The sequence below is a fragment of the Passer montanus genome, unplaced genomic scaffold (assembly GCF_014805655.1).
Source record: "Passer montanus isolate IOZ18808 unplaced genomic scaffold, ASM1480565v1 scaffold87, whole genome shotgun sequence".
NCBI lineage: Eukaryota > Metazoa > Chordata > Aves > Passeriformes > Passeridae > Passer > Passer montanus.
In genome coordinates, this window is record NW_024374034.1 from 1,022,294 (window position 1) to 1,044,885 (window position 22,592).

Genomic DNA, 22,592 nt, shown 5'->3' on the forward strand with positions numbered 1-22,592 from the left:
GTACATAGAAGTTATTATGATTTAGCACTTAGCTGTTGGGCATTATTTGTTAAAACAGCATGGATATAATGGCTTTAGAGCCAGTGTTATATGCATATTCTCTGTTACAAGAAACAAATAAGGCAAATTCATTACAAAGGAAGGTAGTAAACACTCTCCATGCCCTGACGTATTGGACTCAAGCCATGTACACAAGATACAGCCTAGCTAGGTTTAAGCTGATATATGTATTACCAGGCTAACTTAGGCATGGCCCAGGACACTTAGGAAGGCAGAGAATGTTAAAATGGTATATCTTAGTCACAAAAACCTATGAAGAAAACCACCTCTAACTGTTTGTCCTAGTTTTTTTTCTGACATAATTATTACTAGTTAAATTTTAGCTATTGCCTATTAGTACTTTGCTAAACAGAAGCAGGAATCTTTTGGTATCAAGTGCCAAATACAGTTCCAAAATAAACATGAGTATGAAGAAGGCAGATAAAACCATTGCAGAAGTGCCACTGACAAAAGCACCTGTTCTATGACTAAAGTCTGAAGAGTAGAAGCTTTCTCCATTTTTCACTGGACATTAAGCAAATATTTAAATTATTAGTTTGATCCTAGGGAACAACTTGTGTTATAATTTGTTGTTAAACAGTAAAGTAATGACAAATCCTATGGATGTATTTGGAACCATAACATTTACAGAAAAAAATTACTTTGAGTCTGAAAAACTGAGTTTACTCTCATGATAAAGGAAAAAGAAATCTTACCAAGCTTCATGATAAATGAAGGTATGTAACTTTAAGTTAAATATAAAAGTTTTTAATCCTGAGAGTAAAATGCAAGGAGTTAAACATTATGCCAAACTAAATTCAAAGTAAGATTACACAACAGAAGGAGGAGAAAAAAAACTTGGCAGTGGGACAACCAACCTGGATCCAGAGATGAGAAAAAAAGTATTCCCTATTTAAAGATTTTGATACCTTTTCTATACCACAAGAAAAGTCAGGTCCGACACTAAAACAATGAAAAACTTTTAGTATTTAAAACACTCCATATTACTGGACTAAAACTTCACTATCTAAAAAAGAGGAAAAAAGGAAATAAAATTTTATTGTTTGTTAATGCATGTGAAAAGTAATATCTAAGTCAACTTTGTTAGTATCCTTGTCATCTTTTCCCTAGTGGTAGGATTAAGATGAAAAGAAGTCTTATGCCCAGCCATTAGAACACAAGCTTCTGTCTCTTTGTTAAGATCAGCCTGGCTGGTGATAAAACAAAAGTACTGAATGTCATTCCCAAAATAAGTTCATTACACAAACAGAACAATTTTCCCTTCTGAGCTTAAATGTTCTTGTTCAATGAATGAAAAGTAAAAATCTCCACATCTTAATATGCTGTAGAATGTTATATTTTTCTGGACATAAACTACTTAGATTATCTAATACATAATCATCCATCTGAACTTGAATAGCTCTTCAATTATGTTTTAACACATAATGAGAGAATGCAGCCCATATCATTAAGAACAAAGTAATAGTTTTGCAAATCCTGGTCATCAAACAAAAAACCAAAATAACACAAAGACCGGTTTGAAAATTATTTTTTTCTTCCTGAAATAAGAATTTATCCCGGGCTAAGGAATAGATTGAAAAAACAAAACCAAGGAGAAGATGGGTTACAGAAAATGGCAAGATCAAGTGGTATCATCTCCCTTTAACTCAGTTAGTGCCTAGATTATGACCTAGAAGTCATAGTTTTGAATACTTTTTGCTTAAAGACACTTGAACACATATGGTGTATTTCCCAGAAGAATGCACTTGACTTTGTCACAAATGTTATCTGGGGCAGGACCTCCTTAACTTCTTCTTTGTCTAATGACAGTGTGGTTGTACAGACAGTATTTAAATATTATCTGTGCTAGAGAACATTTCTCATGTGATAAATAGGAGTTCATTTTGGAAAGAAGAACAAGAACACCGTTCTAGTCCCTGCAAAATGGTACACTGGCAAAAGAGACTTGTGTGTGCCTCTTTGGAGAACTTTCATCATCACTCTGCTATTACAGACAAAATATGGCTGAAATACTGAGAAAAATGGGAAATCAGTGCTCAACACTCTTACTCTCCTTTAGGTAAAATGGTCTGCCCATAATAGAAATCCTGAAAACTGCCGCCAATTTATAAATATTTTTCCTAGAATAAAGTAACTAACACTTATGAGCTGATTTTTTCAGGCTCAGAGTAAATTGAAAGCTACTCACAATAAAATATTCATTCATATTTTGATAACATGTTATACTACACATCTAGTCCTATTGCCAGTATTTACTGATTTGGAACACTACTTGTCTGACACAGAACACCTTCAGAAATTTATGTTATGCCACCTTCCACAAGTTTTCATGAAAAATTAAAAATGCAAGCAAGAATAGTTATGAGGTTGTTTTTTTTTTTCTTTTAAATTTGCTGTGTCATTTGGTTTTGTGACAATACCAACATTGTTTTCTTTAATTTCTAGATTCTAAAATTAGGAATTTCTGAAGATATAAAATGATTCCAAAGGGCTAGAATTTTTTTTTTAACCTAGTTATGTTCATTATGTTCCTACAACAGATGTTATTAAATTGAAAGGATTAATTAAAGTTTTCTTAACCCTGTTAAGGTAAATTAAAGATCACATTTGAAACCATCAGCCATACTAGGCATTTATTTTTAATGACACTGACACCTTCATTCACTGCTCTGCTCAGGAACAGAAACAGAGGGGCTCTTCCTAAACAGGACTTTCCTAGTTACTTTTCCTTAGCTTGTCTTTAGTTGATATCATGTCTTGGAAATCTTCTCTGGAGTTGGATACTCTTTCACTAAATTGCCAAGAATTGTAAGATTTCGTACTGATCTCCAAAACTCGTCCTATAGGTGCATTAGGATCAGACTCCACAGCTATTAAAATCTGCCAAGAATGTCTGTGTTATCTAGAGCGATACTGAAAAGCAAGGGTAGACTCATCACTTAAATTGCATGTTTTATGCAGCTCTCCACAGAGTACGAGTATTCAGTGCTAATCTAAAGAGTTTGATCGGTCTTTTTCAACAACAAAACCTAAAAATCTTCACATCTTAATGTGAAGTTTAATGACCAACTCACTTGATAATTAAAATGTTATCTCCATTCCAAGTTAAAAAATGAAACCAATAAGCAGTTATATAAATAAAAAAACTAAAGCTTCCGAAACTGGATTAGTGCAAGGATGCATAACTAGAACTTCATACAAAAACCTGCTTGTGTCCCTCAGACCACCATTCAGGGATGACAGTTAAAATAATTTCTGCATAGCATCTAACATAGCTCTTGGAAGGGGCATTGGCTGGTCAGGTTAGAAAAATGGCACAAGTATTATCATAACATTTCTACATATAAACATCCACAAAATCAACTTCACACAGAAGAAATGCAAATGAATTTGTCTCCAAAGGGCTTTCCTACAATACTGTTGGCATTTTACTTATGGAGTGTTATTTCAGCATTAGGGCTACTGGAATTTGTGTGCACTTCTGTCTCAATCCACATAGAAAAGTATTGCATGAAAGCCAAATTTGTATGCAATGGTCAAAGAAATGACTTTATAGTCATTGTGTGTATCCATAATGATGGATATGGAAAATTCTTTATGTTCCTATTTCTCTAATGTTTTACAAAAAAATCCAGTATATATACACTTTAGAGTTATAAACAAAACATTTTCACACAGTCTTTCTCTTCTCTAAGTTGTAGTTTGCTTCCTCAAATGAGTGTCTTATAAAAAGTGTACTTTGATTTTTTTTCTGCTAATAGTTGAATGAATTATATTCTCAGGTGGCCCAATTATAACTGTTGCCTGTAGCCATAACAAAATTAAAGATTTCTGGAAACGTTTTGTGTGAAGTACAGTTGATCAGCTAAGGCAGACATATTCCACAGAGTTTCAGCTGCCCTTGTGCCCAGGGGCAGAACCCTTGTTTAGGACTTTAACAAAATAACAGCACTACCAATATTAGCACAACATCCTATAGTCCAAATAAAGTCCCTCATGACTTGAGAAAATAATGTGTTTTGACTTAGAGGATGCTGTTATTGAAAAAAATGAAGATCACATATGTACACACACACAGACACTGTATTTGTAGATTCATAAATAACGAAATCGGCAAGTATAGTCTGTACAGTGCTATTATTATCATGACATTTGACAACTAAATTGTGCTAAATCCTAGCAATTAATTACCCATTTATATTTGTATAAGTAAAGGAGTAGGTAAATATCTGCAATATTTTCTGCCATACGAATTGAAATAAATGGAATGCAAAGTCTTCTAATATTCCATGGTAGCACTTCTGGAAGGATTTCAGAAAGTGGCAAGGTTGCTTGTGGAGTATATCTACTTTAGAGTTCTTGTTTAAATCTCACCTGAAAAGAATGAAAATCAGTGTTGTAGTTGTTTTCTCATGTGAATGCTATTGCCTCAAACTGCCAGTCTACTAAAAACTAGCAACACCCATTTCAGATCTCTGTGAGGATGCACAGTTTTCTGCAACACAATATTTTTTATTTAAGCTGTGTAAATAAAAAAGGTTTCACTCTCAATTCTCTTTCTTATTTTGAGGGTTTATTTTTCTATTAAAGCAGAGAAACAATTTTAAAGGAGCCCTTCAGTTTGGCTGGTTATTTGGTTTGCTAATTCTGCCCATTTTAACAGACGAACTTCTAGACTCCACCTATAGAATATTTTCCAGGTAAAAATATTACCAGTACTACACACATTTCAAAATTTTTTTTCTTCTAAAAATTGCAGTTAATAAAGACCCAGATGCAGTGAAATTACACTGGTAATTTATATAGCGATAAATATTTTTTCAGATTACTTTCTGCCTGTTGAATTAATAACACTGAATATTTTCCTTCCTATTTGACTACATTAGCAATAATTTGAGCACATTAGTGTAATACCTGTCAAAATGACGGCATGTAAAACTAACAAGAAGTCTTTCTCAAAAGTTGCCAGCAAAAATAAGTGGAAGTTCCAGGGAGTAATGTTTTTAAATAAATTTCTCTGAATTTTATTTTTTTATTCATAAATGCTGACCAGTTCACATTGCATTCTTCCTTAATAGTTTGCCTTATCACAATTTTGAACTGTTGATCAACACCTGAGGGTCCATCTTTCTCTTAGAGAATGACGTGGTTCAGGTGGGTGCTTTTTAGAAGCAAGGACAATTTCATTAACTCTGGAAAATTCTATCTTCATCCCTGTGCCATGGAACTGCTACAGAGGTATCAGCTTGGAGAATAAAAATCTTTTAGCAAAGAAACAGTTAAACTAGAAGAGCAAAATCTTTAGCTTGTATAAAAACCCTTTCTTTTTGTGTGTGTTTTAGCAGATGTTTTCGTTTACACACATAATGGATCTGTTACCCTAGTTAGCTGGGGGGAAAAGCCAAAAGTAGTACTGTTCAGACTTTTAAAACTGTTGTATTGAAAACCAAAGTGAAATAAATGCTATTCTTCTTTTGTTGTGGGTAGCTGTGGTTTCCTTCTAATGAAATTCACAGATCTCATGAATCTAAAATCTTTATTATTCATAGAGAGATGTATCAATTGCAGCTCCTACATTGTATATATAAAACTTAAAAAAATACAGCAATTCTTTTTTAATATGCAGCAATGTTCTTGAACAAATTATAGTAATTTAAGAGAAAAAAAGGACTACAGAATTTTTCTTAAAGAGAAGGATTGGATATTTTCATTCCTCTTCAAATCATAAAACCATAATTTCAAATCTCAAAATGAACCCTTGTAATATAAAAGAAGAAATGGTAGCAATTTGGCTGGTTTTCTGATTAGGCTAATGATAGCATTTTCTGAAAGTGGAAGGCAAATTGCTGTGATAATTACATTAAAACAAGCCATGGCTCTGTATTCTCACTATTCTGCCATTGCTTAAAAACAGTTAAACACAAAAATATATTGGAAATTGAAAGATGTATCTCTAGAACCTAGGATATGTGAAAGAGCTAATGCTCTTTTTTACTTACCTTCAGTTGCAGATTAACTGTGTAAATTAAAAGCTTGTGAGTGATGGGTAAAAATGTTTCTTTTAAACAGGAGCTGCACTCCTAACTCTGCTAATGATTTGTGGTCTTCACTGAATATGCATTTACAAATATTTGTAAAACAGGTTTTGTAGAAGGACAAAGTGATAAATTATATTAAAAATCCACATATAGTCTAAAAATCTTATTCTTACTTAAGATGCAAATGATTTCTTAACTGACCATTTTTTATTTTTAGGAATCATCTATCTTTCTTCCTCTGGGAATGTAAAATAGTTTGTCATTTTGTCAGTTGTACTGGCCATCAACTTCTGTGCTCTAATATCTCAGCAAAACTAGAATAGGAAATATATACTACAATTTATCTGAGAAAGTCTTCTGGAATAAGCTACAGGCTTTCAGAAGTATTTTCATGAAAAGCAATCATGTCTTTTCTGAGAAATTCGTCTCAAAAAATGGAAAAAAAAAAAAGCAAGGGAAAAAAAAAAGCCAGGGAAAAAAAAAAAGCAAGGAATAAGGCCCAACATGATTTATTAACTAAGTTTGGTATCCTTTCATAGCCAACTCTGTTGGACTCTCTACGTTTCATTTCATTCACACATAGTGGAGAATATTGAATTTTGTGGCCTCTGTTTTTCAGTGTCATTTTTCTGCCTGTTTTCCCAAGAAATATCTCCTGCATTTATGTGGGAACACTCGATAACTGCTACAAATTGCACCACAGTTATAGGTAAAGGATCTTGAAATATGAAAATTGTGTGTGAGAAAATTTGCAGGAAGATTATTGTGACACATTGTTCAACCAGTCAAGCTATCACCCAGAAAAAAAACCCCAAAACAATAAACAACAAAGTTTTAGTCCCTATTTCCTAGTTGATACCCATCTACTTTCCCCAAGGGTAAAGATTTCAAGCTGCCACTATTTAAAGCTGTTCACTTCTTGTGAGAGCACAAGAAAGAAGTGCTATAAAGACATCTTTCAAATGATTTCTAGAAATAAATAGTATGGAGAACATCACCCTTTTCCTCCATTTTTTAAAGTATGAAATATAAAAGATACAAAATTAATTAATTAATTCATTAACTAGAAAAAGTAAATAGGATCAAGGTCAGTTTAATGATAGGAATGTACAGTACACTGTGTTCAGAAAAAAAAAGCTCAAAATGTGTATTTAAATCTGTTATTTTGATGCAGACATCATTTTATGCCCTTAGGATGCAAGAAAAGCTCTTAACAATTCTGATGTCAGTGTTTGTGGGAGAAAACAAAGCATCCTGTAACTACCCACACCTTTCTCAAGATACTTAAAGTTATTAAAGGAAAGGTTCAATTATCTTTAAAATATCCTCTTTCCTAAGCTGTGATAAAAATACAGGGCTACAATTAAAATTTGGTTGGAAGAAAGAACAGTCAGGTTCTCATTCCGCTGTGGGGAACTAACCTAAAGTGAATTTAACATAGCCCTTGTTATGCTTTCCTTGGTACTTTCCAAGGTGACAAACCAAGAGATGCTGGGCTCCCAAGCAGCACCAACCTACCTGGTGCTCCTACACAGCCACATCAAGTTCTAAAACACAGCCTTGGGTTGCAGCCCCCAGCAGCACAGCACTCCTCTGTGCAAAGGAATGGGAAGTTTGTGGTTGCACCCTGCTCCCAGAGCACTATGAAGACGTGACAAGAAGGAACAAAGCCTGGCCTGCTACCCCTGGTTTGCGTGGCACAGTGCAAACACAGGCAGAACACCGGAATGCAAAACAGGAATACCTTCTCTTTCATGCCTTTTCCAATTCCAAACCTCTAAAACGTCCTGCTTAGGCCTTAAATAACTACTGATTTTATCTGTTACTGCTTTCAAAAGAAATGGAGACTCAGAATGGCGACATTTTCTTTCTATGGAACAACATATGACTTGTGCAGTCCTGAGTGATGCCTGGTGCCTGCACAGATGTACAGATACCCATGTACACAAAAATTTATTTGCATAGTTGATACCCTGTCCTGTGAGAGAAATCAGAAGGGAGAAGGGGCCTAGCTACTTTAAGTACCTGTTCATGTTGGTATGCAGACAAGTGGGGAATTCTGTTGTCCAGAATGTAGGTATTTAAAAACATTTAGAGTCTACTCTAGATCACTTTCACACTTCAGGAGGTCTGGATGATAGTCTCTCAGATGTATTCCATCTGACACAGAAAAGTTCCAACTGAAATATATGCTCTCATTATGATGACCTCATAGTAAAGTCAGCATTTTTAGATGACATTTCTCAACACAATGTCATCTATTTTAAGGCAAAGACCATATTGCTCCTGTGGTGTGTATGTAAGATGGTAGGAAAAATGATAAAAAGAAAGGTCATGGCAATAGCAGTTTGATGAAAAATGAATAATTTGATTATTTTCATGGTGTGGATCAATAACGCTTTGCATCTACTGAAACACATTGCCTGGAGGCACTTGGATAATCAATGGCATAAAACAGAGACTGCCTTTACCCAGGCTCACAGCCTCTCTTGATCTTTCTGAGGAGGACCCTTGATGCCTCTAATTTATGTCAAGTGCATATCAAAGAAATTCCAAAAAGCCTGGCTCATAAAGAGCGTTTTAGTGGTACCCATTTGAAGTCTACTTACATATGTTCCTTATGTAACTATGTTTAAGTACTTCCCTTCTAAATGCCTGGGAATTCTTAGAAAGGCATAAAAGCTACCTGGTATGAGCATAACAGTCAGTATCTCAGAAAAGGAAGCCTGGTTAGATGGGACAAATTTTCAAACCTCTTCACTGCAAGCTGACACCAGTACAAAGACAAGAATTTTGGCCATCCGGGAGTGTAAATAAACCCTTCTGCACCACCCAAGAATTCTCTTTAATGATGTGCTGGACACTGACATTTTAAATTTAATAGAGCAGCCCCTGGAAAAAATTAGTTCTGCATGATACTGGGGAGAGACAGTTGAGAACACAATTTTGTTCAGTAATTTCTCTGTTCGTTTGCAGTGGAAAAAGGGAGTTGGATTCTTCTAGCTGCCAAAAATCCCTTAAGTCAAAGATACTTACATCATTTTGTCTGTGGAGCTATTCTTCCCATCAAGGCTTTGCAAACAAGAAAATAATTACCAGTGGTAGTCCCACTACTATACTTTTCACTGTAACAGTGTTTACACATTTTTAGCTGCCATACTTTGGATACTTGCAGATTCACACACTCACTTGCAGGCACACAGTCAACAGTGCTTTTATATCTTCCCTGAAGCTTTCTTAAGTTATATATTTTTTTCCTTTGGCAGTTGACTTTTGTAACACAAAAGATGTTGTACACTCCTCTCAAGAACAAGAAAAGTGTTTACCAGCAATTAAAGGAATACAGACTGTAGTACATGTCTATGGAAACTACATATAGTTTAAGTTACGAGGCAGCAAAGCTCGTTTTCAACATCAAGATCATTGATTTTCTATAGCAGTTAAAGACAGGATAAAATTATTGCACTTATTAGATCCTTGTTGATTGTCCAACATTAGCTAAATTCACAAAATAAATACATGTGCAGAAGTGGTTAGATGGTTCTGGGTCAGGTCTAATTCCCAAGGTCAAGTTACCCTTTTAACATTCTCTAAGTACATAATCTTAACACAATCCATCAAAGAGATTCACACACTCTTTTTTCTGTTGGCTCTTATAAAACACTAATGTTTAGGAGATTAAGTGGACTCAGCTTTGATAGACAGAGCAATTCTGCCAAAGTGCTCAACCTCCTTGCAAACTGGAAACTGCCTAAGGCTGGCTTTGCAAAATGCTATTTCTAATTTTACCACTGACCTGGACATTATTATTCCTTGCCATTTGAAATACTGTGTTTTGTCACTGTCTTCTGTAGTGCACTGTGAAGGATGCAAGGTAATGGTTTGGAGCATGAAGTTTCTTAGACTAAAACCTGTTTTTCTATAGAGTGTATCCAATCAGAAATCCACAAGCCTGAGAAATGCTTATGATGGGCATCACAAGGCAGACATTTTGTTGATGATGGCTGGAAAAGAAACAATCCCTGCAGAGTTATGTGAAGACTTAAGGTCAGAGACTCTGGACCTCCAATGATTTTTCTTTTAGTTATTTCTGCTGTGTTCCTGGACCTCTTGATCTCTCTTCTAAACAGGAACGTGATTTCTGAAGGCTAAATACAGGATGAAGTGGAGATGGACTGCCTTCTCCTTTTTTTTCCTAATGATAAAGTGCTAAAACTTATAGACATTCTTACTATTCTCCAAGTATAAAGCTATGCAGTAAGAAACTCAGTATTTTTTTCTCTTTTTAGCATTACAGTTTTATTCAAATCTTTGTCCTTCTGTTTTCAAATCTATATACAATCAAGAGCACAGACATATTAAAAAACTACTAAATCACTCTTGAAGTTACACTAAATATTTTTTCCTTTCTTTTTAAGAAACAAAGTAGTCTGTCACAGTTACAACATGACATACCAACCACTTTCAGACAAAAGTATTCAAAACTGTCAGAGGGCAGATTTTACAAAAAACTTGTGAGCACCTCAGGCTGTGAGTGTAACCTACAAATGCATTTTGAAAATCTACATCAGCAAACATTTATATTGCTCCTTCTAGTCCTCTGTGCGCCTTTTGAGCTGCCAATGTGAACACAGCACACCAGAACAGTTGCTACAGTAGTGAATAACATTTTTGTTCAGAAAAACATAAATCCTGCTGCCTCCCTCACACACACAGGAACACTATCACACTCAGAATCAGGCACCAGCTCAGGCAAAGGCTCCTTACTTGATCACATCTCATCAGTCCCAAGTATCGGAGGGATTTGCTGCGCTGAGCAATCTGGGTGGCTCCACGGTCCGTGATCTCTTTGCACCATCCAACATCCACCGTCTCTATTGTCATGCTGTACCTCCCAATGGCTATCAGCGCTGGAAAGACATGAAAGGCATGAAATACAAGCTCTGCAGATGGCAACCTCAGTTCCATGCACACACTGAATAATGCTGAAATTGAGTTTTGAGAAGCAGTTTTCATGCACTTTGTAAATGACATTATATTTCATAATTCTCAACAATGTAAAAGCTGTCTCTTCAAATTGGAAGTACATACATGTGCAAACACATACAAACACACAGGTATAAATATTTTCCAACATATTTTTCTACCAATCAAGATAAAAAGACCAATTTTCGGGCATAATCTATAAAATTCTTTTAATTACTTTTTCCAGAAGAAGCAAGGATCAATGAATAAAATTGAAATAAATGCAAAATAAAAACAATTCTATCTCACTTTTCAGAGAAAATAACTGACTTTATACTACTAACACTTTTTTTCCCAGGAAAATAATACTACAAAGACAGCACTGAGATTAACAGGACATTTTGTGAGTCAATAAGACATAGTTTTAGAAAACCCTGCAGGAAGTCTCATGCCATACATTCTATAATTATATTCTAAAATTCCATTTTTTCTCATTGTTCATATTGGTGATGTAAGAACAATGCTGTCTGTCACTTTCACTTTTTCTTCACAAACACTTTCCCAGTAAAAATAATTAAATAGTTAAAAAGGTGATAAGGAATTTAAAGAAAAAATTGAACCTTCATTAAAGGAAAAGAAAGAGGATGTGGAAGTTCTGAATGAGCTGAAAAAAAGATTGTAGGAGAAAAAACAAAGGATCTGAACTGGCTGGGAAGCTTTTGTCATGACATGACAATGACACAAAAGATAAAAATCACTGGTACCCTGGTCACCATGGACTATAGCACTTTTCAGAAATATGGACTCAGGAAGTCAAGCTGGGATTTATTAACAGAAATTTTAGCAGCTAAAATATCAGTCTAAGAAAAAAGGCCAAGGTTTCTGGTGTAGAAGTCAGCCACTTGCATATCATCAAGGCGTAGGATGTTCACACAGTTTTTAACTCCAATTATAAAGCAGCTGTTGAAAAGGAAGATGGAGTGACTTATTCCAAGTAAAGTGCGTATCTTTAAAGAGTTGATTTTTCAGCAGCTATGGGGTTGTTTTGTTCATGCTACATTCCCAAATGTCAGGGAAAAAAAAAAAAGAGAAATTACAAGGAGCTGGTAGGTCTTGATATACAAGATATCGACTTTAGCTAATCAGCATGTAAATGAGATCTAGAAGAAGAGAAAAAGAACCCACCTCACCTTCCAGTGGTTCTGCAAAGAACTGTATTGCTGGTGTACAGCAGTGAGGCTATTTGGATTATTTATAAATATCTAGGTGAACTTGATTAGCAAACAAAATGAGCCAAAAGACACCAGAAACATTCTCAGAAGCTGTGGAAGGGGAAGTAGTGCATAATGCACCAGTTTTCCAAAATATTAACTGAATTTTGTTACTGACATATTGAATGTATGATAAAAGCACCTACATAGTTTCTTTATGGTTTCACTGATATTTGTAGGACAATACCAATTTCCTGGTCTTTTTCCAGCACATCTCTTGAAAAGAAGTCCTCATTTTGCAAAATATAAATATATATATAGCAGAAAATAAACTTCATATTTTTTTTCAGACACCTTTTAAAATATCACTATAATAAACAGTATGGATAGTCAGAAACTTTCTGAATACATTTTTCAATAGGAAAAACTATAGTAATTATAGATTATTGTACCTCCACACAAAATATTATAGACTTGAAGTAGTGCAAAAAACAATGAAAACCTTCCATTACATTAGAATAATGTAAGTTCATTTGAATATTTTGCCATTGTTTGTAAAGTTACAACCATATTTTGCTATTTCCAGTGCTTCATGTAAAACTGACAAAGAGAAGAAAATCAACAGAGAATACTTTCATGAAAGTGCCACTAAAGTCCATTAGAAAACACTGGCAAAATCTGCCACGAGGTTAGCAGACATCTCTCTGAAAAACCAACTATTTGGACAAGAGTGTTATACTGAAGTTATATATTATACTGCAGTCATATACTACCACAGTTTATCTATCAAACACAGAAGGTATGCCATTTGAAAACTCCAGTGACCATATTTTCTGGAAATTTTCTGGAAATTTTTTCTGGAACTGCACCCTTATGAGAACACTGTGGCTTAAAGACACACTATGCAGTTTCTATCAGCATTCAGCAGTGGGAGATAAAGAAAGGCCATAAGAACCAGTGAAAATGTAACAATACTTTTCCAGAACACTTTCCTCACATGAAAAATGTGGCAAAAGAATTTTTTTAACTGGGGTTTATGCCTCTGTACACTCATAAGTTCATCTGATCAGTCTTATAGCCCACAAAACATAACATCCATAACATCCTGTGGCAAGGAATCCTGCAGTTCAGGATTCTTTCCTTTTTCAAAAATCACCTTCCTCTGTGGGAAATGCTTCCTGGAAATCTCAACAGATTGTATCAACCAGGTCTTCTTTATTGCTTCCTGACTTCTCCAAAGTACTGAAGTACCTCTCTTAACAGCTGTGTCAACTCTTCCTGAATATGTTGCATTTTTTCACATGTTCACTAACTGCATTCTGTATAATAACTAATTCACCTTATACAGACACCAGATTTATCAGTTAATATTTTTCTGACCTTCCCTGAAACATTTTTTTTAAATACTTCTGCAGGTCAATCCTGCGGTACTCAGGCAGGTTTAGGTGAAGGATTACACAGCGCAGCTAGGAGCTTGGCTATTTCATCCTCAAGTTCTTTTACTGAGTACACACACATCTCTTGCTTGTATGAGCAAAACACTTCAAGCCACAAGTTTCAGCTAAGAAAATGTTTGCATTGCTCAACAGCTTTTCTTCCTCTGTGCATTGGCCCGCAATAATCAGAATACACTGCTATTCTTCAAAAGCCTGGCAGTAATTTAATGAGGAAACATGCAGCAAAACCATTACAAAACTAAGTTTGAATTCTGTGACTTGAGAACTTGTAGCACAATCATCAGTGAATAGCTAAAAGTGTGTTTCCACACTAATGACAGCCAAGCTTAAGAACATGGTCAGTGATCAAAGGGAAGAACCTGACACACTGAAATTAAGCTGAGGACGTACAAAAATACTCCAAGTAGTTTGAAGATGTTGGATTTGACATATGAGCCTCTGCTTTTTTTTGAATATTTAACAAGGCATCCAATTATTTTTTCTCTTTTTTATAGACTCATTTATTTTGGCAAAAGCAACCATATTTCTTTTTCCAGTGCTAGGTTTGTGGAATGGAAATCAACTGATGTACAGCTCCTACTCTGCAGAAGATAAAGTGTAATGTCTCTAACTGGAATTGGAAAATCACCCCTACAGCCTTGAGCTGTATCAAGCAAAACTGGTTTTTTGGTTGTAATGGCACTTGGCTATTGAAGTTGAAAGGACCAGTTTGTAGGAAAGGGAAACATCTTCTGGATGAGAAAACCAGACAAATTCCATCCATAGTGCACTACCACTAAGAACAAATTGTAATTTAATCTCACTTTATTTTAGACTGATTAAATTAAACTGACACATATAAATGCATCTGCTGCTACAGACAGAAATGTCTGTCAGGGGGAAGGTCTCTGTTCAACTGTGCATAACCTGTGAACCTAGTGGCTGCTATGTGGGTGTTGGCTTCAAGTCTAAGGTTGCTACAACAGAAAAATAAAAATTTAAGCAATAATTAAAGCAACTGATACTTGGCCTACTCTTAATTTAATTTGAACTAATTTTTATGTCTGGAAACAAATACCCCAGGTTTTGGATAATATTACCAAATACAAGTGTTTGAAAATCTGGTGTATTGAACACAATTATGTCCAATTAAAAATATTTTTAATGACATGCACATACTACACTGTAGAGTGCTTCCTTAATCAATAAGTCCTATTTCAATTTAACTGAAAATAAACCTCTGTAAGGCTTAACTGTGTTTCTGTTTTCTTCCTGTTATTACCTAAAATGCAAATGTACAAGGCACTGCATTTGGTCAGCCTTCAGTGAAGTCTGGACAAAAAAGCTTTTAAAAATTAATTATGATTGATATAATCCTTACACCAGGGCATTATAGACATATATGATTTTTGCATTTCTTTCTTTCTTTCTTTTTTTCATTAATGTCAAAACCATTTAAATGTCCAAGAATTAGAATTCAAAATTTCCAATCTCTCTAAGGGTTTTAGACAAAGGAGAAATCAATCAGTTAACCAAGGATTACCAAGATGCAGTCCTCTTAGAAAACTTTCCATTATATTTTTATTTTCATATGTATATATTATGCAATATACATATATATTTTTATCTATTAATACCTGTATAAAATATAAATTATACAAAAGAACATACTGTATAATCTTTTAATTTGTTTTACAGCCAAAAGCTATTAAGGTGGCTTTGACAGTTATCTACTAACTCCTGGGGAGCCTAATTTATTAAAAAAAATTAGAATTTTATGAGACTTAAAACTGCAATAAGCAGATGTAATAAAAATAAAAATAAAATCAGCAAAGAAACCAATACATTCATGTGTTAAAAATATGGTGTAACAGATCAGCTTAGTGGATTTTGAAATAATCTTCTGCTTCTGTTGGCATTACGCAGTTACTCTCATTTGCCTGAGTTATTTAAAATATGAATGCACAAAGCTCTGGAGAGAGAAGAAAATATTCTACAAGATAGACCAAAAATAGGCAATGTAAAAAGTCTTTTCTGTCTTTTATTTACGTTGCTCTATTGAATTAGAAACAAAAGAGAAAGATTAAAATTATCCAGGTAAATTATAAATATCTGAATGCACCGAAGATTTAACAGTCACCAAAATTATTTTGATACTTCATTTAAAGTGATTTGTGGAAAAGAACCTAAAAATTAGCACACAATTAGACACAAACACTTGCAATTTGTAAAATACTGTTGAATATAGACAATACACTGCCATCTGATCTTAACATATTAACATTTACAAATAAAAACCTTAAGATATATATGTTACTAACACTCCCTACAGTATGGCTTAAATATTGCTTATACATAGGAAAGGCTTTTATTTACAAATGCATGCCTATAAAAACTTAAATGAGGGCAACAGAATTTTATTCTCCAGAGCAAATCCTGATGCCATGAGAAGAAGCTCCATCATTCTGCCCACGATACTAACTGTGCATGTTTAGTCCCTGCACTGATGAGGTTGGTGGTTGTCTGCCATGCAAATTACTAAATCCTGCAGTTTAGCTATCTGCTATGTGCAGAAAGGCAGTACATGCCTATTTCCATTTCCATGTGTCAAAAGGTGTTTAGCTGCTGCAACCATGCACAGCAGTGGAAGAAATCACTGCTTTGCTACCTTGCTCACCCAGCAGAGGAATCATAGCTCACAATTCATATTGCTTATGCCTCAAATGAAAGACTCACTGAATGATACAGCTTTTTATGCAATTTATTTATTTCTGTTTTGAAATTGTAAGGGTATTTTGATGATTAAATATATGTTTGTTCATCATATCCTGACATAAATCATGCATCAAGCCCTTTAGTTCTTGTAGCAAATAAAGGCTACCATGGATGTATCAGTCCAAAACTCCACTTTGTGCTGATTTCCTGGTAAAAACTCTAATTCTGCTCAGGCTTTTGTACATCCAGCTGACAGGTAGTACGACATAGTTTTTAATTCCTCTATAATCAAGACCTTTCATACCAGCTACATTTCAGTGCCACCAGGAAACAGCAAAGCCAGACAGACAGAATATGTACAAAACCTGGCCTTCTACCAGGAATCTCAGCCAATTCCATTAACAGTCATGCACTTAAGTACATTCCTGGTTTTCACTGCAGTTCACTTGAAACTAAAGTAAAAACATAAACAGAGGACGTAACCCTGAACTTAATTTGTTCTCATAATCAAATGTCAATCTTTATTCCCTAACTAAATTCCCATACAGTACATCCATGTAATAAACATACAGAGGAGCAAGCAAATCCTTTCCCTATGGTACAGAAGTGATGCAAAAGGCAGATTGGTCAGTGCTCATTTAAAAAATATTTTACACTACTGGTGTTTTAATATTTATAGCAAGTGCTCACAACACACAGTGCCCAGAAAGGTATGTGAAGAAATAAATATTTCATCTTTTGTAAATCTTAAGAGATGTTTAGAATTGAAGTTGCCCAACCTCAACAGTTTTCCCAGTGGAATGCTGTATCACTTCTCAGCATGGACAACCTGCATTTTAACACACTTGGTGTATTTAGTCTTTTCCCTAGTGTCTTCATCTGCCTCAGGCTGCCTGAGGTCTCCTGTGATAATTTTACTGTTGAACCTTTGTGCATAAGTCGCTTGGACATTTCTAGAGAATGAAGGACAGGACTGCAACAAAGTGCAGAAAGATGGATTGGCATGACCACAACAGGAAACCAATCTAACCAGAAGCCTCAAGGAAATGATAAGGACACAGACTGTATTCCTTGAGCAACCCTTTTTTTTCCTCTAAGAGTTTAGAAAATCTGGTTAAATCTCTTCTCTCTGAAATAATATTTTGACCTTAATTTGGGAGTATGGTGGAAAACCACTCATGTAGTGATACCACTGTAAGTTTAAAAAAAAGAAGCTGTTTAGAAATGGTAACACATAATTTTATGTATTTCTGGTTTAAGTTTTGAAAATAAAATCTCATTGTTCAACATATTTGTTACCTAAAGAACCATAAGAAAGAAAAATGCCTGCAGGAAGAAAGTCCCAAGGACTGAAAAGACCTCATGTGAGAGGAAAGATGACAGAAACCTCTCATGCAGAAAAAATAATTTATTTTCTATTTTTTTATATAAAATGCATTTAATATAGGCAAATATTTTTTCTTTCAGAGTCACAAAAATAAATTGTATAGAGTTATTTGGCTATGATCTATGGTAACTACAGTTACCATTAAGTTGGTACAGTATACATTACTGTACTCAATGCCAACTTAATTAACTGATACAAAGAAAATGTGCAACTGCTAAGCAACTTTTATCCTACAGATAAAGCTTCATGAAACACATAGCACTTAGAGAGCACCAAGTAAAATTTATCTTATTGCTTGATTTACTTCTTAATCTTGGCTATTTGATGCAACTAAAAGTATGTACAAATCATAAACATTTGTACATTGTACAAAGTTTATTACTTGTTGTCCTACAATGTAAGCAAAGCTTTGCCCTAAACTAGAAATTAAATTGAAAATGCAGAAAAGAATGATCTTTCAAAATTATCTTAAATCTTATAACTATTAAGCACCTGTTTCCCCAGAAGTCCATACTAAGAACAAAGCTAACCTATGGATAGTGATAGAAAATGGTTTGTTGTGTTTTATACAGGTCTGTCAAGAAATAATCCAACACTGACAACAATGAATTAATCAAAAATATATCTGCAGTCTAAATTAAATCTATTAATCCCAAACATAAGCTCTGTGACTTTTCAGCCATTTCAGTATCTTTTACTCAATGCATACAAAAAAACCAAATCAAAACAAAGCACGCCCCCTCCCAAATCTTCAAAACAAGGATGCAAAAAGACCTTAGTATTACAAACTGAAAGGCATGCAGCATATTTACTTCTATCCTGACTGCAGACCTCTTATAAAAATATTAAAAAATAACCATTTCAGAAATGGGTTGCAAAAGTGGTTGGAGTTGCTGCTTTTAACCCCTAGGTCTTAAGCTAAAATAGCCCCTATGGACCAAGGTGTTATATACCAGCTCAATTTTCACTTTCCTGGGGACACTAAAACATAACTCATTTTCTTTGTATTATTTTACACTGAAGTGATTTCCACCATTGTCACACACATAGTCTGATTATCAATGGAAGACAGTAAGCCTGGCTTCAATCCTCAAGAAAATCATGGCACCAATTTTCCTGGAAGCCACGTCTTAAGCACAGAAAGATGACTGGGAACAGGCAGCACTGATGTAGCAAGGGCAAACCAAGCCTTGTCAATCTGATTGCCTTTCTGTCAGATTTTCCTTTCTGAAAAAAACTGACTCTGTGGACAGGGATATGTAAATTTCTTTTTTTTTACATCAGTAGAGTATTGAGAAGATGTGCTATGGGCTTTTAAAATTACTTCTTCTAGTCTACAGACAAAACCATTTTTTTCTGTCATATTAATAAAGATGGCAAAAATTAACTGAACCCTTTTAATCAAGAACAACAAAATTTAAGTACTGTCTTTTCAAAATAAATAATGTGGCTTGGACTTATTTAAAGAACACACATCTAACCTCTGAGAGCTGTAACTCCAAGCTGCTGTTGTATACAGAAGCTTAGTAGCACTCAGATACAACAGCCACTAGCCAGATCTGTAAACCTGAATGATCTGAGGTGCATGCAATGCATTAACCTAGAGAGATAGGAAAGAAACAACCTGTTTTGCAATTCTGAGTTGTTTGGATATTTGGTGTATGAAGTGCTCCTAAACTTCTGTGAATGGTTCCAAAAAGCTATTCCTTAGAGTACTCCAGGGGCTATAGACACAATCACAGAAGGCAGAACATCAAATATGGAGAGATGTAACAACCACTTAATGTTTTACTGGAACAGTTTAAGATGATAAACTGGCAGAAGCTAGAAAAATCACTTTGCAACACTTAATAAAGTGTTACATAATGAAGTGTTAAAAAACAATATAAATAGTAATATTTATATATAACATAATACAACATAATAATATATTATACAATAATATAAATAATAAGTGTTTAAAAGTGTAAAAATAATAATTAATATACAATTTTAGGCTACTAGACAAGAATATGTACACTGTACATATGTAATATGTACACTTACATAATTCAAAATATTACAATTAACAAACTATTCTGGTTAATGAGTTAAGTTTTTCAAGTCCAAATTTCACAGAAGAAATAAAAATTCAGGATGTAGAAATGCTGGTTGTAAAAAAAGAAGAATTTTACTTTAGCTCTTAGTCACATGGGATTGTAAAAGAGGGGGTAGAAACTAAAGATGCTTTCCCAGAGAGGGACTTTAACGGTTTAGCCTGTTCAATTGTGAGATCAGGCAAGATTAGAGTGTGCCTCATTGGAGAATGACAGAAAGTAATCCTAAATGATGTGGGAACACACCCTTTTGTACATTTAGCTTTGTCTTTTTATCCTAAGAAATCTAGCTACTGTATTCTTCTGATTAATAAATAGTGACTTTGAAAAGCCTGCTTGATGGTCTGCAAATACTTGCCGAGACAAAGGATGACATCTGTGACAGAGGTCTGTACTCATTCTGTCAAAGACAGAAAATGTTGAAAACACAGGTCCTAAGCTCAATAACAACCGAATTATGCATTTTGCCTTTTTAAAGAGGAGTCATAAATTCATCAATTTGAAAGGGTTCACATCAAAAAGATTAAAAGACTAAAGGATGAAAAAAATCTAATTAATGCATGACAGCATGTTACTTCTGTCACACACTAAAGAATTTCACACTGTTTGATGGTAGAACAATAACTACTTAAATCATGATTCAGTGTAACAACTTCTAAGTTTTGATAAGCTTAGCAGCAAGTAGAGTACAATAGATATAATTTTAGTACATAAAGTTGAATCAAATTGAGACAAAAGAGCCAAATAAATACTTACTAGAAGATAAAAACTGTTTACAAAAATAGAAGTTTATGTACACAACCTAAAAGTGGAAGAAAATGGCTATTGAAAGTTTAGAATTTCATTGTATAACTCCTGACGTATAACTCTTCTGTGCCCAACAAGAGGTTAGACATTTGCTCACCAGAACACATGAAAAGTAAAAGGCAATACTTTCTCAAAATGTAACAGGCATTTATGCTGTTACACTCAAATGCACCCAAATAAACCACAGAGCATGAGGTGTTACAGCAGACAGGCTGTTCATGTACTTCAATAACCATGCAGTACTTTTTAACTCCCAGAAAAAACCCAATGTGATTTAAGACATTGATACAGTATTTACTGTCCTCTACTTTAAGAGTACAGGTTATTAGTGATAAGAATCACATATTTATTTCTCTAACCCAGACGGTTCATACTCACTCTCATTACTCAGTCTTCTTGCAATATGGTAAATGAAGACTGGAAAACTGGGGTTCATGCAATAGGGTTAGGGTTGTTGTGTAATCTTCTATAGTGATATGCCTGGAAACTTAGATCAAGGGCTAGACAGAACAGCACTGAACAGAATAAAAAAATCTCTGTGCTTTTCAAGACACTATGGATTATGTTTTCAAAAGGCAGCTATGTTTTAAAGGGATGGACAGAACAGAAGCTGAGTGGTCTTATGAAATATAACACATTTTGAATGAAATTAAGATAATACAAAAGAACAAAAAATTAAAAAGTGAAACAAGAGAAGATTTGTACACATATACATGTAGACATATTTGTATAGTCAACATAAATATATGAACATTCGATAAGACAGAATATTAACATCTTTATTAAAACTCTTTATAGCTCTGGAATGTTATTCTCTGGCACATTATGTTTCCTCCTTAACTGTTTTTCTTTTTTTCCTAAATAAATTATAACAATAAAAAAGTTTTCATCGAACATAATAGAATGCTTTCTATGTGCACATCTGTAACATTCTGGCTGTGCAGTGAACTGCTAGAAATGTGAACAAACAAACCAATGCAAACCCTCAATATATCTGATAAAGTATCACACATCCTGATTGTCAAATTTCTTTGTAAAAGACCTCTGTGTTTAATACCAGTCCAACAGCTACTTCCCACATTCTCCAGGACCACAGTTTGAAAGCTATTATTTCAAAGAGAGGTCCATAAAGAGAAGGAATAAATTACTCAACTTCAGATGGTGGTAAGAAAGTCAAAATTAGTCTATAATATACTGAAGAAATGCTTAGGCTTGTATTAGAAAAGCAATCTGAAAAATAGCAGCAACAGTTGATATTACCTAGTGATTTGACTGATTAACTATTATGGCATTTCCACAACATTAAAAATGGAGTCTGAATAAAAAACATTCAGACAAAATAATCCATGTTCACCATCACCGCACTTTCAGCTGTTTCTTACTTTTAAGCTACTTTAATTTTCTTTAGAATGTCTTCATACACTAGTTTTGCCCTCTTTCATCAACAACTAATTGTTACCTATATAATTAATGCTACTATGACTGCTACATTTAGGAAGCTTCACTGATGATGTAGACTTAGGCAGGTATAACCTTGAATTCTGTTCAGTTTTGGGCCCCTCACTACAAGAAGGACATTGAGATGCTGGAGGGTGTCCAGAGAATAGCACTGGAGGTGGGGAAGGGTCTGGAGCACAAGTCTGATGGGGAGCAGCTGAGGGAGCTGGGGGTGTTTATCCTGGAGAAAAGACAGCTCAGGGGAGGCTTTTCTGCTCTCTACAATTCCCCGAGAGGAGGCTGAAGCTAGGTGGGGATCAGCCTCTTCTCCCAAGTAACAGAAACAGGATGAGATTAAACAGCCTCAAGTTGAGAGAGGGGAAGTTTAGATTTGATCCTGGGAAACTTTCTCCACCAAAAGCATTGTCAATCACCAGGAA

General features: G+C 34.6%; 1 protein-coding gene across 1 annotated transcript in view; it reads right to left on the bottom strand.

Annotated features, from left to right (window-relative positions):
• Positions 1-22,592, bottom strand: part of FBXL17 (F-box and leucine rich repeat protein 17) — a 280,165-nt gene that overhangs the window by 3,713 nt on the left and 253,860 nt on the right. Inside the window, exon 8 of the mRNA XM_039733406.1 lies at positions 10,866-11,008. Within this exon, the coding sequence (XP_039589340.1) occupies positions 10,866-11,008 (143 nt within the window). The remainder of the gene's footprint in view (positions 1-10,865; positions 11,009-22,592) is intronic.